At 37.3% G+C, this 25,304-nt stretch overlaps 1 protein-coding gene across 1 annotated transcript in view; it reads right to left on the reverse strand.

Annotated features, from left to right (window-relative positions):
* The window catches only part of LRRC1 (leucine rich repeat containing 1), a 116,079-nt gene that overhangs the window by 62,246 nt on the left and 28,529 nt on the right, over positions 1-25,304 (reverse strand). Inside the window, exon 2 of the mRNA XM_039853315.1 lies at positions 11,281-11,398. Within this exon, the coding sequence (XP_039709249.1) occupies positions 11,281-11,398 (118 nt within the window). The remainder of the gene's footprint in view (positions 1-11,280; positions 11,399-25,304) is intronic.

Raw genomic sequence — 25,304 nt, forward strand, 5'->3', positions numbered from 1 at the left:
ATGACCCACTCAGTTCCCTTAGGTGCTTCCCGCCTCTGACTTAGTTCAGGCCTCTGCAGAGAGATCTCAGGTGTTTCCCCCTAGGCTCCTCTGGTGTTTCCCCCTGGCTCAGGGCTGCCTTTTGTTTTGGACATGTGTCAAGTTATTGGCACATGGTCCTCTCATGTTTGTCTAATTTGCTCAGACCCACTTGTTCATCTTGACTGACCACTCATCAGCCTTGCTGAATGAAAGAAGGCCTATTCTTTAACACTTTACGGCACTAACAAACAAAGCCTGAACAATAAAATTAAATATTTTAAGACATCAACTATTACTGTGTAAAGGTACTTTCACCAAGCACTTCCACAAACAAAATATATGTTAGGTAAATACAGAACTGACTGTTTCACAGTACCCTAAGAGCAGTTGAGCATTTATGCTTGGTCTGTTTCTGCCCACATTCTTTCCCAATGTACCTCTGTAACTGTATGGCCTGAGGGGAAAATTGTGCCTCCTCGATTTATTTCAGCACAAGAATCCTAAACCAGGTAGAGATTTCTAAACTGCTTACTCACCTCTTTCTTCACTCTGTCTGGTTGACTTTTAACTATCATGTCCTTCTGGGAATTCCCGTCTTTCTGGTTATCTTATATCAATCCTACCTTTGAAACCTATAGCTTCTTGTTGGTGTTAAAGTTATAGATCAGTTCACGTATTCTTCAGAAAGACAAAAAGGTAAAAGTTACTGATTAATCTGCCTTTTAAAAAAACAAGTATTTAACAATAATGGTATGGGAAATGTTTACAAACTATGTTAAGTGAAGAAAAGATATATCTGTGTGTTGTATATTTCCAATTTTGTGAAACACTGAAAAGAAAAAAAGACACATGAAATACACAAAACATCAATGATGATTATTTTTAAGTAGGATATAAAATTTTTAAATTGGGGAAACAAAATTGTGATTTTTGGAGTCTAACATACCTTGGGATCAAATAACAGCTCTACTACTCACTAGCCATGAAACCAAAGACAAAGTTTTGAACCCAAGACTGGATTTTCTCATCTGTAAAAGAGTACAAATTTACTTCTTGGCGATGGTGTAAGGATTAAATAAGATAATACACATGAAGTTTAGCCTCATAGGTGGTACAGAGTAATAAGCATCCAATAAATATTCTGGTGCTAAAAATTTACATAGTTTTCTTGGTATTTCAACAATGTTTATGTTTCACTATTATTAATTCTTGATAATGAACATGTGCTTTAAAACATATAAGCAGGAAAGAAATGACCCTAATAATTCATTTCTCTACTCTTCTTAAGGTGGTCTTCTTAGTCTTCTTAAGATAGGTCAAACGTAATTCACTTTATCAACAGCAAGGAAAAAAGGAAATTTGCTAAATTGGATGCAAAGAAGTAGTTCAAAGAGGGAAACTTGCTGGCTGCTCCAGACAGGTCCTCATGGGTAAGATGAACCTCAGTGGATTAACCAGGTCAGAGCCATCAAGTTGCCAGGTCAGTGACAGTTAGCTCAGAGAAGATAAAGCTACGAAAATGTGTACATGCTAAGAATATTTACATGAGATCGAGTGATCAATCTGAATGACAATGGAACTGGGTACTGATATCAACAGGTCAGTGTATCACTTCTCTTCAATGTCCATAGCAAGAATGAACTGCCCAACCACAGTGCTTGGTGAATATTCATACCCAGAGAAAAGAACATGGAATAATCTTAACCCTGAGAAATTAGAGATGACAAAGTCATCTCACTAAAAAAGGGTTAATACCTGTTTCCAAGGGCCTGGGACTTTCATAGTGTCTAATCTCTTCACTTTTCTTTTGAAGGTAAAACTCCACACAGCTTTATTTTTGGCTTTCCTTATTCTACAATTCTGTCAATGCACCAATCTTTTGCCGAAATAGCACAATTACATCAGAAGTATTACATCGGAGCTTACTGAGAAAGCCCTACTATCTTTCACTAGATGACAATCCATTTCTAACCATAAAAAATTTAAAAGCCACCTCTTAGGGATGGAGCCACTTCTACAAGTGGTTCAATTCATTCCCTATGTAGATTTCCATGCGTTTTAATGTCTTAGGATGACTTTTTCCTGTTTCTATCTTCAAATTCAGAGAGTATGTAGCCATAATATTGTGGACGTCCTTTCTCTAACATAGACTAAAAACTATTAGCCCTACCTTTATCATCTTTAACATGCTCCATAAATAATTAAAAGTGCCACTCCTCTGGGTTTCTTATTCAGTTCCACCACTGACTTAGAAATACAATTTTGAGATACATCGCAACTTCTTCAAGCCTTAGTTTCCTCATTAGTCATCCTGAGATGCTTCTACCCATCTCACCAGATTAGTATGTGGATTACTATGTGAAGATTAGTATGTGAAGAAACAGCACAACGCCTGGTGTATGGTACATAATATCTAGACATCACCTCAGGTAGAAACTTTCTTCACCTATATCATTCCATCCTTCAAATCTGCTTGGTGTCCTCACCTCTGCCCTGTATTCTTACTCTCACAGTCCTAGTTCAGATCTTCATGACCCAAAATGAAAGATGATGATAGGATTAATTATGGCAGCTGTTCACTATGTACAAGGCACTGTTCTTTTAAGGGTCACAATAATTCTATGCTGTAGGTACTATTATAATCTCTATTTTATAGATGGCACACGGAGATTAAGTAACTTGTCCAAGATAGTGATTCCTACCTTGAAAACCTTTAATGATAATATATTGTCTAGAGCAAGTCCTTAGACAACCATTCCTCAAACACAAAACTTTCATTTTTAAAACATACTTTTAACCAAGTTCTAAAAATTCAAAATAAAAAATATCATGCATAATTACATAGGTTTTATGATAACTATTAGCAAATCAGTGTTTTCAAATATGCTATTCTATGTCTGGGTTTACACATTTTTGTGCAGATGTGGGAAGAAAGGCTATTCTGTCCTCTTTGGGCATGCATCTGGATTTCCTATAAATATGTCACTCACTGGAAGGTTGTGACAGTGCAAAAGAATCATGTGCATGTGTTTCTGTTTACTAGGCCTGTGTGTGACTGATGACATAAAGTCATACAACTTCAGCATTCAATTAAATGCCAGTGTGGCAGATGATGCTAGCGCTTTACCAATAGCCAGGTTTCTCTTCCTCATGTACAAATAGTTAACTGCATCTCCCAGCTCCTTTCAGTTAATTTGAGGACATAAAATTGGCCAATAGAGCATGGATGGAAATGATGTACACCACTTGACACGGTGCAAAAAAACTGCCCATACATAATTCCCCGTTGTCTCCCTCTCCCACCTCAGATTCCACTACTTGAACAAAGATGTAAGCATTACAAGAAGGAATGTACAGAGCAGAGCCTCCCATTCCCCACCTCCCCAGTCTATGTTCCCTTCCCCCACCACACACGCACACACACACACACACTGGACTGTTAAGCTGAACAGAAATAAAGTTCCTCATTGTGTAAGCCCTTCAGATTTTGGCAGTTTTTAAATCAATAGTTAGTCTGTCTTGACAGAGCTTAGCATTTCACCTGGCAGAGCAAATCCTTTACAACACTGTAGCAGTCAGCTGTACAACAACAACAAAAAAGAATCCCATGACAATTCATGTAGTTGTAGTTCTTACTGTTATGTACTGGGTGCTTCTTTAATTTTCGATGAATCCTAAAATTTTCAGTGAATATCTAACAGACAAGCACTGAGGTATTTGCATTTTTAATTATATTGTCCACTCTGTAAATCTATTACAAACATTTGAAAAAGAATTCCAATAATAATGGCACACAGCTAAGGAATCCACTCATTAACTCCTCCGAATTTGCAACTAAAGTATGAGACTTTTTAAATATTTCTTGATTTCAACTTCATACCCAAAGTGCCCCATTCCTTCAAACCTCTTTCAAAATGGGTAGATACTGTCACCTCTCTGAATGCCTCTGAAGGCATTCTATTACATAACAGTATAGCAGGCGTTAATGTGCAGTTCCTTACACATGACTGTTGTGCCTACAGATTTACCTCCTCAAGGGATAGAAGAATTCAGCAAAGAGCCCTTCACAAATCTAGTAATTGCTCGATAAATTTTGCTTGAAGTAAAAAGTATTAATCATTCTAGGCTATAATTGATAACCATAAGCATTTTAAAAAAACTAAAGACCTGGCTCCAAGGCTTTTTGAACTGAATAAGAATTCACAATCATAATTAGTTATTAGCTTTGAGCAAGTATATTAGATTGAGCATTTATCTGACTCTTATAAAGCTAATTTAAAAATCAAATCATTTCTACATATAATCCTCAAGTTGCAGTTCTTAGTGCTGCTCCTCATTCACTCTTTCCTTCTTGGCTGCCTCGCCCCGTTCTAAGATGTTTCTTTTCCAGATTAATGAGCTCAGAGCACTGTCTGCAGTCATGGCAGTATGTTGCTGTCACCATCCTGATAAAGAGATGCCATCCAGCCTTCAGCTGCCTGGAGGCTCAGCATCACTTGGCTCAAGCCAAATTCACATGACAAAATAGGTGACCTCGAAATAAAAATGAGGCAACATGGACACTCATTCTCAATCACTTTCAGAGTTGGAAACTGTCAAACCAATACCTACATAAACTGCCTAATTAAAAAGCGAGCAGAAATTGTCATTCTGCACCCTGGCATTTTATTTTATTTCAGAAGAAGCCACTGCAATTATTTTTGCTTCTCTAAGTTAGCCTGTTTTTTGTAAATCCACAATTGTTTTGGAAAATTCAGCATCTAATACAGAGTACTGAATGCAAGGACTGATTGAATGAAGTGAGGAGAGAGAAAGGAAGATAAGGAGCTACTTAAAATAGACAAAGCATTTAGAGAACCTGGGACTAACCGAAGAGCTTGTTGACCTAAAAAATATCTTCAGAGGTGTTGTTCTAAACTCAGAGGTTATCATCTCTATTATAAACCTGCAAATTAAAAAGAGAAAAAAAGGCAGGAGAGAAAGAAAGTTATATAAACCTACAACTTATTCAGCACAGCCACAATTTTTCTGATAAAATTAACCATATTAACATCAAAAAAAGTAACAATAGTTTACTCTTTTATACTTTCTGAAATTGCTATCTGAGGCAGATTTTGAGTCACATAAGATTTTCAGTATCCTGGTAGTATATCTAAGTTGGCATTAAACAATGTTTGGTTGCTTTTAAAAACCAATCCATTCTAAAAAGTGAAACTACCAGTCTGAAGATAAGCAAAATAATACACTACGAATCTGAAAGAGTTCCAAAAACATTTTGAGTAAAAGTATTGTTGTAAGAATTTCTATTCTGATTTAACAATTTATAACATGAAATGGTGATGATTTTTCAGGTTTATTTGCTAAAATCGCATTGATGTTTCTTAAAAGTCCAAAACATATTTGTAAAGTTTATTCCAACGTGTTCAGTGTTTAAAAATGGTTTCTACATATCTTCACATTTAAACAATGCTCCCTGAAAAAATGGTCTGTAGCATGGAAAGGTAACCAGAAAACATCACAGAAGCCCACTTTCTTTTTACCTCCACTTTAAAAATAATTAATATTATCTGGAATTAAATGTGAGAAGGCAATTATATTTTTTGTTTATTAATCCCTCTTTCTGACAAAAGGAAAGGTAAAAGTTTAAACAGAGACAGCTCATAATAAGACAGTGACAGTACTTGCAAAGGTAAGAAAGCAAACTCTGGGTTGCAAACTGTCTAGCTCTCCAACCATAAGGTAGAGTGGCACAGTGTGGCTTCCCTTCGCTGGATGTCCCCTGCAGTATGTTAACAGTCACAAACTCACCTACTACAATATTAAGTCCAGATACAGGAGCAGTATGCCAAACAGATCACTAAATTTAGACCCAAATTAGGCAGTGAGTGAGAAAGGAGAGAACAATGGCTTGACTACAGCAAGTCTTAAGTCTACATGGGTAAAAACTGGCTTCTGCCACACTTGTGGTATAGGTATATGTAGTTATTAAAAAAAAAAAAAGCAAAAGTAATCATTCATAAGTAGATAGGAAGACTTCTAGGCACACTGGATTTATTGCTTGCCAAAAGAGTGTTTTTTCAATACATAACTCAGAAACACCAAGACTTGACAGTTATACAAGGTCATTTTAGCAGGCTTAAAAATCAGCCTTAGATTTCATTAAACAGCCCAGAGCTACAGACCACAGACACTGATCAGCATCTCATGGTCGGACAGAGACAACTAACTCAGGCCTTTAATCAAAGTCTAGCCTCTAGACTTTGTAGGACGACGACTCTACTGGTAAGTCATTCATCCACTTACTCTGAGGTGTTGTCCTAGTGCTAGCGATGATTTGTACTAAAACTATCTTTTAGTTCCTTGTTGACTCAAGTTTGCAAAGTAATTAGCCAGGGTGTACAGTCTCTGGCCATATTTCTCGGTACGCAGCACTACTTGCCCTATAAGTGAAATAAACTCATGACCTCGTTGGCATGGTCTGCTAATAGTAATCAGTGGTTCCGTAACTTCAGCCATCCCCGTTCCATCTTCACAATTTTTACCATACTGGTATAGCACATATATTCTGTATTATTTAGCTCATTCTTTTAAATCATCTTTTTAAATCTGAGTAAGATTTATTTTTTAAAAAAGCAATTTTCTTTAAATCATGAACATGAGTAAGGGCTACCACGCCCAGATTACAAAAGATAAATGTAACAGTAAATACAATATAGTATTATTAAATTTTATAGAAGGCAATCCAAAAGGAATATTTTTGGATAACTTTCTCACCATGATTCAATATTAAAAACTGCTGTTTTGCAGTACTGCTTAAAATCGTCTCGAGCAGTACCAGTGGTGTATGCCTTACATTTTGGGAAAAACTGAACTAAATGGATGATATAGTACTGTGATGTAAGTCAAATTACAACATAGACTATAAAATTCAAATTACTAACCCTTCAGGCAGATTCATGATGCACGACGAAAGTCTGCCCTAGATTCTTGGATAACGAAATAGTACTATAGGGTAATAACTCTTCTCACATATCCAGAATAATTTTCCTCGAACAGGTAAGAATCAGGAGCAGAAAACAGACATAAAGCTCAAGCATTGAAGCATATGTATTCCACCACAGAAAGCTGCTTTAGAACTTAATTCAAAGCCTGTAGGCCTTTTTAGACATTTTAACAGCATATTCAGATACCAATCTCATATACTCCATCCTCTTTTCTATGTTCAAGAGAAACATTTGGTTTCTTTTATCCCACATATATTTTTTAACTATTTTTCTGACTTAAAAAATAATCCACCAAGTTAGAACATGAGAAATCTGTCACTTTTCTCACCTCGCACTGGTTTGTAAGGAAGCAGGGCTTTGTCCCGTTCCTTCACAGAACAAGACCCAGCACCGGGAGTGGGGATGTTGTACAAAGTTAGCTAAGTGGTGAGTGGCAGGGCCCAGGCTCCTATCCAGAGTCCTCTCTGCTGAGCACATCTAGCCATCCTGGGCATAAAACCATACAAACTGCGCTCATCCCAAGCAAGCATCTACTTTTACCTCAGAAAAAGTCCCCACAGCCTATATATAACCTATAAGCAATGCCCTCTTTCTTCCTAAGTTCTCTCTTCTCTTTTCTAACACAACACACAATTCCCCTGACTTTGTGCCTGAAATATCAGAAAACGAAGCCACAAAAGTCAGGGTTTGGGAGTCTTGGCAGTTCCTCGCGGCCTAGGAAATGAGCCTATAAAAACTTTTCTCCTCCTCCTTTACAGATTTTTTTGGAGTGAAACACAAAACTTGTCTTTTTATCCTCATTTGAGCCAGGGGAACATCAGGAAAGGTCTAATTTTGCTCTTGGAATCAAAGCCAACTTGAGCGTAAGTCAGTTCTAGCATATTACCCTGTAACCAGGAGTATCCTGAAGGCTTCCCACCTTCCACATGGGAAGATGCAGGGGTGCCAGAAGCTGAGTGCATGTGTGCTACACGAAGCTGCTGGAGGAACATTAGGAGTGGACTTGTCGTGTCTAAGGTCTTGCTTACTCAGTGTGCCCAGTGGAACAGCAGGATCGGCAACCCCTGGAGATTCTCAGCAGTGCAGAATCTCAAGCCCCACTCCAGATCTACTGCATCAGAATCTGCATTGCCACAATATCCTTTGGTAATTCATTGCATGTTTAAGTTTGACAAGTACTGATCCAATGAACTTGAGTGGTCTAATACCAACATCCTGTCTTCCTCCTTCATGGTTAAGCAATGCTCTTCAGAAAATCAGTGAATAAAGGTCCTACGATGAAGTGAATAAAGGTCCTACGATGGCAATTGCCAGTCCTGGCTATAGCCCTGCTAAAACCCAGGGACTGGGCAGGAACTCGAAGGAACAAGCTCTGATCATGGATCAGGCAGCCTCAGCTGGGGCAAGACGAGAGGCTCATATAGGCCTCCAGCCCCAAGCCTCAAACCCTTACCAATGCCTGCATCCACATAAAGTAGGGGTTCTCACATTCTCAGGCTGCAGACTTTGTGACTTTTATTTACCTACTCAGTTGCCTAGGAAATTCACATTACTGTGATTTTTATCTGCAAAAAAAAAAAAAAGAGAGAGAGGTAGCACAATGAGATTTGACTGACCTGGAAATAGCTCAAGATCCATCCATGTGCCTATTAGTTACAGTAAATGGTGACCTTGTTCTGCTCTGTCATCTGCACTTTTTTTTCACAGCCTCAAAGAAAGCCCTGAACCCTGCCATCCTCCATGCTGTCCACTGTCCCCTACACCACACACACACACACACACACACACACACACAAACACAAACATTTCATGATACTGAGCCAGAGCAAGGTTCTGCCAGTAGTGAAAGGGGGTGGTCAACTCACCCTCAGCATTTGTAAAACAGCCTGATTGAAAAGGCGAAAGATCTGTAGAATCCGCCACAAAACTCCATGGATGTGCAGAAGGAAAGGCTGAAAATGAGAACAGGATAAAAAAGAGGAAGAGGAGGCTACGTACCCTAAGGAGAGGATACTTTTCTGTGTCCTGACACTAACTTCAGTAAAAGCTTAGCTTCATTTATCAATATGCTGGAAGGTATAAAGACACATGTGAGGAGGTGTGTAACACTTCTTCCTCACTATGAATGTTTGAAAAAAAAGGTTCATATGGCAACTGGTAAAACAGGCAGCCGACGATGCCGGCTTTCTACAGAGCATCACATCCCAATCAAGTTAATAATGGGACTGGGAATTTTCCAGCTCTATGTTTTCTCTCCTTCCAAATAATTAAAGTCAATACTTCTCTTTCTCAAGGATTTCTGGACCCCTGCTTATTTTCCTTTCTAATGTCAATTTCAAAACTGCCATTTTATTTCTTCAGATTGTATAAGTTCAGTGACCATTTTACTCTACTTCCTTGCAGAGTTAATAGGCAGCCACACTTTACAACTGAGATAATTGCTAAAATAAGAAAGAGCAGTTCCAGTTATGTATATCTCAGATAAGGTAATACAGGAGATAGCCTCAGAAGCAATTTCGGCCTCAGACACCTGCTCCATCTACATGCTCCAGTGTAAGATAAGCTGCTCATCAAGAGGTCTGCGCCAAGGAGTAGAGCCATGCTCTACACAGTTTGCCACCCCTGTCCCAGGGCAGACAATCTTTAGGGTATCCAGCAACCTGTAGCTTATGGCTTATGGTTGGCTTAAAAAGATGAGCTGGGTCAACCAATCCTGAGAAATTTGTCACTGGCAAACAGATGCCACAGCAGGTGCAGAAGCCAAAAATTGTATGGAGAGAGACCACAACAAACTGGTTCCGGAGAGGCCAGTTTCAAGAGAGCAGGTCAGCAGAGAGAGAACAGAGCACTCACAAACAAAAGCAGGCACACCACTAACAGACAGAGGCCATGAAACCCCTAAGATAATGTCAGATTATCTTACGCTTTTGGAACGTCAGTTCCACTCCCGTCCTTATAATCAAATCTCCTTTACCTAAGCAGATCTGGGGCCCCTGCAACCAAACAAGCCACTGTAAAACATGCCCCCTAAAATAATTTTTTTACACTTCTTCTAGTACCTTCAAGTAAGAAACAATTCTCATGAAAAGTAAACCCTATGTCAAAAACATATGGCTTGGCCTAACAACAGTTTCCAATTTATGGGACCTGATAGATGACAGCAATTTAAAAGCTGTTAAATGTAGGGAGTAAAATAATTTTCATTTCATCATATTTTCAATCAAGTACTGGTTATCACTGCTGCCTTATAACAATGACACGCACACAAAAATACTGTATCTGGGCCTTGGAGTTTCTGCGGAAGACATGAGAATGAGGTTCACTGAGAAGAAGCTTAGAGATTTTTGTAGGAAAGCAAAAACAAAACACAAAACAAAACAGATATGTAATATGAGAAAAAGAAAAAGATTACCATTTTTATAAATAATTCAGAGTATACTGGGGCCTATCCTGAGGAAATTATACCAGAGTCCTTGCAAGAACTGAATCCCATCACCAAAGACAGGACCACTGGGAGCTGCAATTTAACTTAATTAACCAAATATGTGATAATAAATGGGGACCAACCCACTCTGGCATTGCTTAAGGGGCTACAAAACATGAGGTTAAACTAGGGTGCTCGTTTAAAAGTGAAACGTTAAACGGGACACAAATACCCTATTAGAATGTTCAATAAAAATGAAGCAACTTTACAGTGAAATCTGAAAATCAAAATGAACTCAAAAATACACTACAAACTCCAGTAGGCAGACCCAGTAGTGACCTAATCAGAGACAAACTGGCAGAAGATGCTTAACAGCAAGCAGGTCTGTTCACTGCAGGAAGGCGGATTCTCACGGGAGCATACCAGGCAACTGAGCCATAGAAGAAGAAACCCTTTCTTCCTTAGGATGGTTTCCCCTCGCCTCAGCAGCCCCCAATCACTGGACAAATGACCACCAGCCCTAAATGTGAGCAAAATGAGGGGCTAGATTACTTAATTTTCCAAATAATTCTCTAACTCAGTCAGACTGAACCTACTTTGAGATGGTTATCCTTTAAAAACTGTTATGAAAAGTTTTTGGTAAATACCTGTAAGTTAACTAAAATATTCGATAATGGCATTAATTTCATCCCAAAACTTATACTTATACACAACTTTCCCATAACCATCAGGAAAAGCACGTCGATAACATTTATCCAGTTATGTTTATTAAAAATTGCCCCCAGCATCAAAAGAGACAAATGGACAATTCAAGTGGAATCTTTTTCTTACCATTTCGGGACACATCAAGTTCCACCAGCTGCATGAAATTTGCTATTTCTGGAGGGAGCCGCTGAATTTCATTATCACTAAGTCCAAGCTTTCGTAATTTGACCAGCTGGAAAAATTGCTGAAAGACAAAACAGTTTCACATAGGTCTCACATAGATTTGCAATGTAAACTTTTTGTCCAATATTAAATCTAAAACGATGTCTTTTAAAAATTAGTGAGAACTGCATCAATATTTTTCCTGATTTTGATACTGCACTAGTTATATAAAGATGTCAACACTGGGATAAACCGAGTATAAAAGACATCTCTGTTCTATTTTTACAACTCTCTATTTAATCTATAATTATCTCAAAACGAAACGTTTTAAAAATGAATAAGTGACTTAGGGAAAATAATTAAGTACTCCTTTAAGCTATCCAGTAGGTGGTCACATTTTCTGCTAATGAAAATTGATGTTAAATCTGCAATGTTAAACATGTGAAAATTAGAATAAAATATTTTAAAGACATTTTTAAAAGGAATTACTATGTGTCAGAAAATATATAACTATCCCCCAACTGTGTGGTCGAGAAAACATTATTTTGACAAATCTAAAAAAGAACTCGCACTAGATACTTCCATTAACCATGGCAGAATGGCACTGGACTCGACAAGTAAGAAGACAATGGAGCAATGCCTTTTCTAACACAACACACAATGCCTTCAAAATTCCAAAAACCATTATTCCCAACTTAAAACTGCATACCCAGAGAAACTATCAATCAAGTATGATGACAGAGTAAAGACATTTTCAGATATGCATAGTCTCAAAAAACTTATCTTCCTTGTACCTTTCTCAGGAATCCACCAAAATATACAAGTAAATCTAAAAGGAGCAGGATCTGAGACCCAGAAACAGACAAGCAACAAAACAGGGATGAAGGAAATGCCTAGGATAAATCACTGAAGGGAATTCCAAGATGTCAGCAAAGCAAGAGGCCCTAGGAGCTGCAACTAGTCCACAATGAAGAAAACATGAAGGCTCTCAGAGGAAAGTTTTGAACAACAACAAAAAGTAAAAACACATCTGAGGGATTATCTGATATGTTTGGAAGTAATGAGAAGATTTGTTTGATGATAAATTAGAATCAGGAATGTTTGGTGATAAATTAGAAACAGAAAGAAAAAGCAAGGAAAAAGAGGAGGAAGTTATTAATTTCCAGGAAAATATAAAGTATAAGAAGATATAATCATAATAGAAACATAAGATTTGGTTATGAACAATATTTACAGTCATTATATTTTAATATCTACATATTGATAAACCAAAATTTATGTTATGTCAATGTCACAAGGATAGGAAAGAAACAGTAAGAGCTAAAGCCTCATCTTCCATAGAAATCAATGGGTAACCAAAAGTAAAAACAAATAATCATCACCAAACTGTAAAAGCAAGCCATTTAGCAAGTGAAGGCAAATATCAATAGAAACATCAGAGAGCTGAAGGTTCTCAAAGCCAGAAACTGGAGTGGGAAAAGGGAGGGCAAGAGACTGCTGTTCTCCACTGTCACACCACACAGCTTATTGGATTTTTAAAAACCATTTGCATCTATTACTTTGCTAAAAATAGAAACCAAATTTACAAAGGAAAAAGTCTCCACTAAGATTACAGGGGGTTCCAAATGATAATTTTGAAGAATGCTAAGATTTAATAAGCTTCATCTTTTTAACTTATTTAGTTAAAGGAACTATATACTTATTTAATCAAAAAGAAGGAACTGTCTTCTGGAAAGCAATTGGTCAATGCATAAAACATAAGTTTTCAAGTCCACTGACATAATGATACTTTGAACATTGTCCTTGTAATATAAATGAAAATAAGAAAAACAAGCTACAATGCACAGTATGTCTGCGCACTATCATCAATAAACATGAAAAACTGAAAAACACGTCAAATAAGAGAAATGACTAGTATGTTAACAAATGATTCAATAATAAGCAAGCCACAAAAATGGTTACTATAAAGGCCACAGTACTAGAATAAGATTTACTATGAAAATATAATTTAAAAAGAAAATGAAATTGTAAGCACACTATGTAAAAAAGCGTGTGTGCATGTTGATAGGAAGAAAACACAGGGGGAAAAAAGTTTTGCCAGGTATAAAGAAAATGCATAAACAACTTTAAATTATTTTTATCAAAAAAGATACTTTAAAATAAAAATGAACTATGAATCTCAGTGAGTGACTGCTACCAATTAGCTGTATATGATAATGAAGGTGCTCCACAAAAGGACTAATCCTTTGGGTTTCTTTAATCACACAGTTAAGATTTAATTTCTTAAGGAAAGGTATTGAAATTTCTTTATGCTGGTTGTACTAAAGCATTAGCTGACATAAAAGCCATTCAAAAGAGTCACATATTTGAATAATTGAGCTTATGCCAATTGTTCAAAGAGTCTGACAGTTTCATAATGCATCAATGTGTTTACTCAAGCATGAAAAGCTCACTTTCTTTTCTAGGAAAGATGTAATAGCAACAGCACAAAAACCATCACCAATTCCATATATTCAAGGACCATTCAGAAGTAATACAAGCAGAAATCAAGTCAATAAGGTACTTAGATCTACAGTGAATAAATAATAAGTTAGTTCTATGTCTGTGGAAATGACAGACTACAAATTCCCACATCCAAAAGAAATCATAACCGCAAGCAAATTTAAGTTTTGTTCTGCATGTTAAAAGCATCCTCAAATAGAGTCTGTCACAAATACTACTTTATTCAACTTAGGAAGCACATGCCAGATGTAAAAACAACCCTATCTGACAGGATCCCAAAATGAAAACAGTAATTCTTCAATCCTTCCCTCATTATCCTGATGGGATCTTAATTTGGCATCCAAATGCTTTAAATATACTATCTTCGTTATAGGACCAACACAATACCACTAAGACTTTATTAAATCCTTAAGTTTTCAATTTCTTCAGATAGGCAGGGAAAAGAAAAAAAAACTCAACAGGCTATAAACCTTCTATCTTCTCTTTGAGATTAGCCAGGGCACATGAAGAACAATTCATGTAGCTGTTTTTGGCAGGGCGCCTCAGTGCAGAGCGATCATGTGATGGAACACACAGACACCATTCTTCAGCTATACCATGTTTGATTATAGCACACTGGCCCAGTTAGAGCACATTTTGTACAATCATGTGCAAAACAAAACAAAACAAAACAAAACAAAACAAAAAAAACAACAATTTGCCTTGGCTTATTAGGCTATACTAAGTCTTCTTATACCACCATTGTTTTTAGTAGCTATAGAGTCTCCGACTGAACAAAATGTTTCTTTTTCCTATTTTCCATTTTTGACAAGGTTCTTTTTCCTTCTCTTTTGATACAGTGTTAGTACCTCCCTTCTTCTTAGAAAGAGACATAAGGAAATCTCAGTCCTAAAAGAGCTGTGTCCTCTTTTTATTACTATGCGACCAACAATCAGTCAATTGTCTCTCCCATTGCCCAAATGTCTCAATAACATAGAGAAAGCATAAACCACTGTTACAGATTCACCTGGAGGACAACAGTGTAAAGAATGTTATTAAACTTCTGAAAAATGCTTAAGCTGTAATGATACCAAATTTACTAGATTTTCCTTCTGGAGACATTCTAACCCTTCCACTAAATGTTGACCCAGTTCCATCCTACATAACTCTTATGACATTTCTACTCCTCTTGTTACTGGTCTGAACTACCTTTTTGGTCAATCTCCTTAGTAAAGATATGGTAAGTCAATGGTTCTAATCTCTAGGTAAGATTAGCAGTTATTAAAGTATATATCATTTGAATCAGCTGACAATGTTCTTTTCTATAAGATTTATAAAAAGTGACTGTGACTTTATTACCCAGAAATTCTACTCCTAGATGTATATCTTTTTTCAAAAACCCCTCAAATATTATTCCAGAATACATGCAGGATTGTGCTTGACAGAATTATTCATAATAGCCCAAGACTGTAAATAACCCAAACTCCCATCAATAGTAGATCTGATAGAATATTCTTACAATGAAATTCTAAACAGCAATGAAAATGAAAGCTTACTGTTAATCATAATACGAAGGAATCTTAGAAATAATATTCACCAAATAAATCCAGATACAAAAGAATATATACATTATCCTACTTATATAATGTTTGAAAAAAAATCACCAAAACTAAACAATTTTTCATAAGAGATGCATATAGAGGTGGCAAAAACTATAAAGAAAAGCAAAGAATTGATTACTATAAAATCAAGTTAGTGATTAATATAAAATCTAGGTGTGAGGGAGAGGACTGTGACCACGAAGGGCATGCAATGGGCTTTTGGAGTCCTGGCAATGTTCAGTTTCTGAATGGTAGTTATAGGTGTTCATTTTATAATTTGTTATAAGCTGTACATTTACACATTATGCATTTCCTACATATGTGCTTTACTTCATAATAAGAGAAGTTTTTTAAAAAACTACTTACTAACCATGAAAGAAAATACCAATTAGCACCAAAGAGGTCTAATTCTTCAACTCATCAGAATTAATGATAATGAAAACAATGGCATTATATCTGGAAGAGGAAGAGAAGTGACCACAGTGACTAAAACAACGATATCAGTAACTATAATGCTACTACCGTTATGATATTCAGCTGTCAATCTTTACTAACAGATTCTCTATTCTTGGCAGTGAACTAAAGACTTTACAGGGATTAGATTCATTAATCATCTCAATGTTGCCACAATGCTGATACCTACACGTATCAGTTAGCCTTTGCTGCATAACAAAACATCTCAACCTTACTGACTCAAAAAAAAAATTTTTTTCAACTCTCACATTTCTGTGGGTTGGCTAGGCAATTCCTCTGCCACTGTCACCTGAGCTCACTCAATCAACTACATTCAGCTGGAAGGTCAGAAGGGCTGGACCGTTCACTCTGGCCTCACTCTAATAGCCTGGTAATTAGTGCTAGCTGTCAGTTGGAGGGCCTTTTTTCTCCACAAGGCTTCTTGTCTTCTCCCTTATGATAAAGTGGCTTCTCTATATGAAGTTCTCCAAGCAGCATCCAAAGGGGCAAAGCAAGAGGCTGCAAGGACTCTTGTAGGCTAGGCCTTGAAATTTACACCATGTCATTCCTGTAGTATTCAGAGAAGTAGCGAAATAGTCTCTATTGATAGATGGAAGGAGCAGCAAAAATCACACTGAAAAGAGGCATGGAATGGAAGAACTCTGGTAGGTTAAATAATCTACCACAAAATGAGGTAGGAACCACAAGTATGCCACGAAGAAACACACATTTAAAACTAGACATTATCCTAGAAAATTCTATGGTTGATCACAGAGTAATGACTTTTCTAAAGGAAATTTAAACAAAAAATACAATAATACATTGAGTAAACTTTGGCTAAGATATGACTTTTGATACAAGAGAAGGTTACTGATAGAGGGAAAAGCCCAAGAAATATTCAGAAGAGTGGATGGATCCGTTGATCAAAGCAGAGAATTTAAATAATCATATCTCACATCAAGAATCTGAATTTAAATGGGTTTTAGTAAACACTCAAAAATAAAAATTAATAAAATTAAATATTAATAAGACACTTTTTTAGAGTGTTTTGGTAAAGAGGTGTGGAATGGGAATGTCCCCGGGTAAATCACTTGGCTTTGTTGGTCCTGTTTTCTTGTGTAAAAAATAAACATTAAATGACCAAAGGGCTCTTTTTACTTCTAAAAATTATAGGATTGAATTTCAAAACCTTCAATATACCATTAAGAAAAATGAAAATCCTATTAGCACACAATATATTAAGCATGGGGTTAAAATGCTTAAAATTACAGAAAGTAGATTAGTGGTTGCCTGGGAAATAAAGAATAACTGCTAGTGGGTATGGAGTTTCTTTTAGGGTGATGAAAACATTCTAAACTTGATTGTGGTAATGGCTGCACAACTCCAAATATACTAAAAACCCTGAATCATGCTTTTGAAATAAGTGAATTGTATAGTATACGAATTACATCTTAAAGACATCAAATCACGCATAGAATTGGTAGGCATTAAATGAAGAAGGACTCTCTTTTGGTAATAAAAGACTAAGCTAGGAATACATGAATACTTTTATTTAACTGAATCCTTGTATGCACCAATGAGGTAAATTTTTTTTTCTTCCGGTTAATAGATGAGAAAACTGAAGTTCAACAACATGGCTTCTCTGACACTGCTGCCAGTTGATAACATTCTTTAAGGAAAATTCCAAAGCCCAACCATGTTGGAAGATTGTAGAGTAACACATTTTTAGGTAACTATCTGGCAAACAAAAAACATTAGTGAAACTATATTCTAGTAAGAAGAGTAAAGGGGAGGGGAGACTTTAGGCTAGAAAAAGGATAACTGTTATAAGTGCCAATGCTGTATTCCATCTTGTTTAACGAGTTGAGAGCGAAAGAAAAGAGCATGCTAATGAAACGTGCATGTAAAAGCACATATGCAGTGTGGCTGCCAATTTGATCCAGGCAGAGAAAGCAGACATGAAAGGAAAGAAATCGAGACAGATAAGGAAATGAATCAACTTTTAGAGGATCATGGACATAGAGACCTAACTCCAAATAAAGCCTTAGGCAAGTGAAAGGCTGAAATAGAGAGTGAAAGCAATAGACAGAAATTTGATACGAGTTTACAATATGATCTAGCAAAAAGACATAAAGAAAAAAAGATTTGGTCCAGTTTTGGAGACAAAGGAAGAGGTATCACCCAGAAGCAGGGCAGTCCTAGTAAAATTCAAAAAAGACTAACTACACTCTCTATTCAACTAGCGATTCAAAATTTTTAAGCAATTTTCAGACAGACATAGAATGAAATTCAGGAAAGTCACAAATATTTAAGAATTTGAAACACTGATTTACAATATAGAAAGCTTATATCCACACACTACTTATATTTGCAATTTAGAAAGCTTATATCCACACATGGGCCAGGTAACAAATAAATATGAAGTGAGATACAAGGTTTAATCCCTAAATAAAACCAGCAACTTCCTCTACAATATGAAGCAGGGAGAAATATATTTCCTTGACTATTTATTTGCCTATAAGAAAAAAAAAAGTCTCCTGTTCTAAAATATGTATTTTTAATCAGTTCATAATTCAGAGGTACAGATACCCTTTCTTTATGCAACAGAAAAGGAAGTGCTCTTTTCCTTATGTGGCCCTAAAAAAAAAAAAAAAAAAAAAAAAAACACAGGTTGATCAGTTTCCATGAAGCAAATCAGTTTTCACTGAGGTTAGCATGCATACTTGAGCATTCAGGATAAAGATATTTATAATTGACTTTGCTTGAAATATTTCCCTTTCCAATTTTGCTGTCTTCTAGACTCTACTAATAACTTTATCCTCTCACTGGTTAATATATTTTACTGTGTTCAAGGTACTTTCATGTTATCAAGCTGTCACCATTAATTAACGCTAACAATTAATGTTCCAAGGGTACCTCCACCTTCAATAATTAAAATAGCTCAGAGGTGAATCACTTTGAAACTGTAAAGGAACATTTTATTTATTGTGCTTTGATCAGAAGAGTGGATAAAGCTGGTAGAGATATTTACAATGGTTTGGAGAAGAGAAACTTGTATTAAAAGTAAGATGGATTAGGGCAGCATTACTTTACTGAGAACTTGAATGAGGGGACAGCCGTAGACATGGGAGAACAGGCTGATGGCACAGATGGAGAACTAACAAGACTTGGATTCAGCAGGACTGGCACAACACAGGGAAGGGTCAAGTATGACAAGGTGAAAAAAAAAGATATCAACTTGAAACACTAACAATAGAAAGATGAAACATGGGATGGTAAAGTCAATGAGCTATTATGATATGGCCATTTAAAATCATGATTTCTGGAGAATATTTAATAATATGATAAATACATATGTTCTAGGGTTCTGAAAAAAAGAATATTAAAGAGCATATGTACTAAAAGACCTATTTTGCTTTAAAAAATGTAATACGAATTTTAGGGAAATAATTCCTTTAAAAAGATAAATTTGCTGAGAAAAAAGAACTTAAGCCCAAGGACTGAGGATCATTCAACTTTTGAGTACTGATGTTTTTGCACCACAGAAAACAAGAGATTCTGTTTATCTCGTGAAAGAGATGTTTTTCCTTCAAGCTTGAATCACCTGTATCTTCAAGAAAAACCTGAAAAGATGGAAGATAACCAGTTTTCGTACCAAAAAAAAAAAATTCTTCCGAGAAATCAGATATTCAATTAAGATTATTAAAGTGGCATTATATTTTGACACAGGATTTTCAATAATTTTTCACACATATACTCAGGAAAGCATTACATGACTTAAATGGGATAAAATTTTGTTTAGTGGGCATTCTGTCTTGGATTCAATACAATTTATTCAAGCTAACAGCAATAATGAGCACTACATATACAATATGCCTACTATATGCAGGGTTTTGAAGTGAAGGAAAAAAATGTTCAAACAAGATGTAGTCCTTATTCTCAAGGGAAAACCAGGAGCTGACTCAAGACAGGTATATCAGAAGTTAAAATACAAGGGAGCAAGTGAATCATGATAAATAAGGCACAAAACACTATGAACGATAATGTCTCTGGTCATCGTAAATTACATCCGTTATGCTCCTTCAGGGGAAAAATAATCAATTAGACTGTTTTATGGTCATTCATGCCACACCAATAAAATCAAAGATTCCTATGAAACATCAAATAAGAATAGATTATTCAGAGATTGTGTTAGGAAGATTGCTTCTGAATTTTCACGGGAAATATACCACATTTGGATCAACACTGAGTTCTGAAGTAACAGGCTCAGTTAAGAAAAAAGATATGGGCAACACAGATGAGTCTTGACCTTGGATGAACAGGATAGCTTGGTCTGCCTATTAGTTAATGTTTTTCCTTTCCTAAAGTAATAAATTAATACCCCTAGCCAAGGTTTGATCTTTCTGGACAGCAAGCAGGAAATGGAAGTACGCAGTCACTAACACAGCACTTAAAAAATTAATCTGAGTTTTACCAGATTACAATGAGTCATTCAAGAATGGCCCATAATTTTCTAAGGCAACATTTAATGGCACGTTTAGTGGCTACTAATCATAAGTAAAGGGGAAAGAAAAGGACTTTGTCTCTTATTCTCAATAACACTAAAGACAACCAAACTGTTTTAAACCACCATCAAGAGATCTTGAAGAGCCTGACAGGGACCTGACAAACCAGTTAATAGGACATATGTCAACCAAGAATTCATCTCTAAGAAACTGCTGCATGGGTTAAGCCCTGCAGTGGTAGTTATGATGCTACTATATTTATTTTGGAAAGTTTGTTTAAAGGAATGGCCAAAGTACTGTTCCAAAAGAGTAGGGAATACATCATCAAGCAGTAAAAAAGAGCAAACACTAACAGAACATGTAATCCAAGCATTGAATGATACCTCCTGAAGTCCCACAAGACTCCAAACAATTTTAATATGTAACTTGGTCTTTGCATAGACTAAGAAGTCACTGTTAGGCCCTAACCAGATTCAGGCATTTAGAAATATAAGGATCACTACAGAGGTTAAAAGTGGAGCAGTTTAACTTGCCTCCAACATTTTCTAATATAGTCTAAATACACATGAGCTACAATATATACGTATTCTCACTTCTGTAATCACAATTTAAGATTAAAATTGTGCAATTTAATGACTTTAGTAGAAGCGTGTCTCTCTACCCAGACAGGTTTGTGTTCCAAGTGTTTATAGCTCCTATAAGAGCAGCTTTGCATCTTCACAATAAATCCCATATTTAAATTTCTCACACATACTGAATTCACACTATTTCCTACTGGCTGACCAAAACAGTTAAGTGAAAAAGCAAGATGGAAAAAACTGAGTAGATTCCCTAGCAACTCACAAACAGTTATACGAAAACAAAATAGAGCTCATGCTGATCACCACATTTTAGCTTCACAAACTGAACTAAATATTAAATTCTAATATTAATCCAGATGAAGAACCACAAACACAAGGCCTAATTTTGAAAACTTTCTGAATTGCCCTACTGTTTAAGGAACAAGAGAACACATTAGTGCCCAAGAGAAAATGCTCAACTTCCACAGTCTGCAGTTACATGTGATTAAATGTTAAAAATCTAACAAGTCTGCTTTCTTTGTTAAGAAAGGCAAAGGTCTCTCACAGCCTCTTCTTGAAGCTGCTCTTTCTGACATTCTTTAAATTTTATTTTTACTATTTACCAGCGACCGAGGTAAGAGGCCAAACTGACATTCCTAGCATTCGTTTAATAAAAGAATGTACAGCAATGCTGGATGGTGGCCTGCAGGCCACACAACAAGCCACTCCACTCACCAACTACAGCATCTGTCTAAGGACATGATTTTTTCATTGCGACTAAACTCTTCAAAGAAGTTCTGGCAGTGTGCTTGTGGAGCTGACCACAGGATAAAAACTGTATACTAAGTACTTATTCAGTATACCACCTCAAGAGTTCTCAGTGGGAAATCTCTCTTTGTGACATGTGATCAAAAAGAACATCGAAGAAGAAGGGAATGTAGGAATCCTATGGAATACTCCCAAACATGAATCCCAAAGTAAAGAATGAGAGGCAATAGCATTCATTCAGCTCCTGGATTTCCAGGAAACAAGCAATAGCTCCTAAGTGTCCAGACAAAATGGCATGAACCATTCCTCAAAGTGCCCAGGGCAATTTTCTGAGGTAGCTCTATGGTCCCAATAGCTTCTGTGCCACCACCTCCCTGGCCTCCTACTTCCAACCAAGAGTCCAGCTTTTTATCCAGATGTGTAGAATTCATTCATCCATGTCAACGGCTTACTATAACGTATCATCAGCACCAATGGGGGCTGACCCTGACCTGGTACCACTGCCAACTTTCTCTCTGGAAAGCATCCTCCACAGCCTGGTATTCCTAGCTGAGGTCTCATCAAAGACTTCTTTTAAGAAAGAATATCTTGTATGCATGGGTTCAAACAATTTAAAATTAATATGCTACATCACTAGAGTAGACTTTGAAAGTTTAACTTCGAAAACTTTCCAACATTTACCTTTTACAAAAGCAACTCTAAAATAACAAGAAATGTCTCTAATGCATCAGGGTCTAGGCTAGAGGCTCTGCATTTATTATCTCAGTTAATCTTAAAACCAACCCTGAGCCAGACAGCTACTCTGATTTCACAAATAATGAAACTGAAACATAGAGAGGTTACACATCTGAGCCCAGTTTACACAGATGTGTCAGGCGAGGATTCAGATTTGTGACCAAAGTCCCTACCTGTCTACAATAAACGACTAGGCAAAGAGGCATTGTAGAGTCCAAAGTCTGTAATTCCAGCTCTCCAATTAACTGGCTGGCTGTGTGACCTCATGCAAGGTGTTTAACCTCTTTGTGCCTCAGTTTCTTCAACTGTAAAAGAGGAGTAATAACAGCACCTATGCCTCACAGTGACAATTATATGAGTGAATACAGGTAAAGTATTTAGAACAGTGCCTGGTATATGAAAAATGCTTAATAAATGTTAAGGTGGGAGGAGACGACTGTTTACATTAGAAAATGGAGACAATTCTGGGTAGCCAGCCCCTCGGGTGATGGCCTGCCTGGCTCAGAACCACAGGGTGCTGCCCCGTGGCAGGACTCCTCCAGTCCTGGCTCTGCGAATAGCAGGTAGCAAAGCCCTGAGCATTCAAGATGGCAAAATGACTCAACTAGATTTCTGGGCTCCTTCCCAATGCCAATAGCCTGAGATTCTAATTATGAAAAAAGGAATGAAAGCAGGTGAGACGAATTACCTGTGTTTCTATTTCTTGGCCTTTGAAGTAAGAGCCTCCAACTCTCCAATGGGTTATGTTCCAAACACTCATTTATAGGTCGGAGCTAGAAATTCAGAATGTATTTCCACGTGCATAGGAACATTACGTGTCGTGATAAAATCTTCGAGTAAGCCTACAAAAGTCTACTCAACCCCTACAAAAGTCTTCTCAAAGCCTTCCTATGGCTGACCACTCATTATGGAGCAAAGGACAAACTCCCTAGCCTCACATTCAGGGCTCTCCTAACTGGAGCATATTCTAAAATCATCATCAACATATTCGCAGGTGCCTTCTCATATCTCATGCAACCAACACAACCACCCAGTGAGCAAACAGTCATTAAGAACTGAACTTTAGAAAGGCAACATGACACGTAAAGCATCAGAGCCACACCTTAAACACGGCCTCTCTGGCTGCAAGTCCAACGTCCTATCTAACCTCTGCCCCAAAACTGCCCCAATAGCCGTTCCAACTTCAGTTCCCACACCCACAGGCCTGTGCACTCCAAGCTCTAGCCCTGGTGAATCATCTGCTATATATCATGCCTTTACTGTTCCCAACACCTTTCTCTGGCTATCAACATCTTACTCAACCTCAAATGCCACAACCTTTCAGAAGCCTTTTTACCTAATCACCTGGGCAAAATTAGAACTGCTTTTCCAAAGCAGTTCATCTCTGCTCCTTCACAAGATTAATAAGCCCTCTGTGGCAATAAACCACATTATATACATTGTTGTGTCCCTCAGAACAGCGGTCCCCAACCTTTTTGATACCAGGGACAGGTGCTTCTATGAAAATCTAATGATGATCTGACGTGGAGCTGAGGCGGTGATGCTAACGCTGGGGAGTGGCTGCAAATACAGATGAAGCTTCGCTGCACACCTCCTGCTGTGCAGCCCAGTTCCTAACAGGCCACAGACTGGTACCAGTCCGCGGTCCGGGGGTTAAATACCCCTGCCCTCAGAACACCTACCACAGTTCTGCTACACAATAGATAGCTGCTGTGCAGCTGTCAAGGGAAGTGGCATGACACTATTTTGAATTTTTTTAAATTAAAACATTTATTAGAAAATGAATTCTAAGTTCCAACTCAGGATAGTCAGAGCACATCTATGCTTTGCAAGCAACCCCAGCCCCAACCCCAAAATTCTTAGTCAGGAAAATGGGTGGCTGGGGGACCAGCTTTTGTGTCAAAACACAAAGAACCAAATCCATTAAATTTTAAGAATTAATGGGGCAATCACTAAACATATGGATTCCTAAGCCCCACTTCAGACCGGTTAATGCATAATCTCTAGGTGGAAGAGCTTGGGGTATCTGGTGGTTTAACAAGTGTTCCCAGCTAATTCTTTTAATCAAGCAAGTTTTAGAAACATTGGGTTTGCTCACTGAGTCACCATCCTGGTTGCGTATTAGAATCATGAAGGGGAAGCCAGGTATACCTTACCTGAGATAGGGTCAGAGTTAAAGCATGCGTTCTCAACAGGGGTGATATAGTCCCCAAAGGAGTGAAAACTGATGGACGGGTGTTTAAAAACTCAGCTATCACAATGGTTTGTGGTCCATAGTATATCTGTAGTATCAAACTCTCAAAACAGATGGTGAAATAGAAAAAATATGCCTAAAGAGGCTGGGGAAAACTCAGAGGGTGATAATGAAAAGAAGGCTGAGGAAAGCTGGATTAAAGTGATAAACAAAGTGAGTAACTCTTGACATTTACATAAAAGATTTCCCCCTCACCCCACACACTTGTCCTACAGTTGCTCTGAACTGAATAAAGATTAGCTAACTGTGGAGGAGGTACAAACTTGATATGGGCTTCAATGCTGAAGCCTGACTATACATGGGCACCTGCAGAACAATATACCTTATCAAACACAAGCTTTTAATATAGTACTTGATGTGCCTGTTGGGGGTTCTTTATTTTCCTTCTGCCATAGTGTGGTGAGACATCCCTTCTTATTTCAAGCTGGCTTGGAAGGACAGAAGAGATTCCTGTATCCTAAACACAAATCGAAATGAGGCTCTAAACTGGAAGAAGGTGTGGCCTCTGTAGTATTAAAGTTAAAAATTAAAAAATCCAGATGCATTTCATAGATGAGCCCCCTTCCAAGGCACATGGACTGGTCAACTGTGGTGATCAGGAGCTCCAAAACAGAGACGGATGTGTAATCCA

This window comes from Pteropus medius, unplaced genomic scaffold (genome assembly GCF_902729225.1).
Source record: "Pteropus medius unplaced genomic scaffold, Ma_sr-lr_union100, whole genome shotgun sequence".
NCBI classification, from domain to species: Eukaryota; Metazoa; Chordata; class Mammalia; order Chiroptera; family Pteropodidae; genus Pteropus; species Pteropus medius.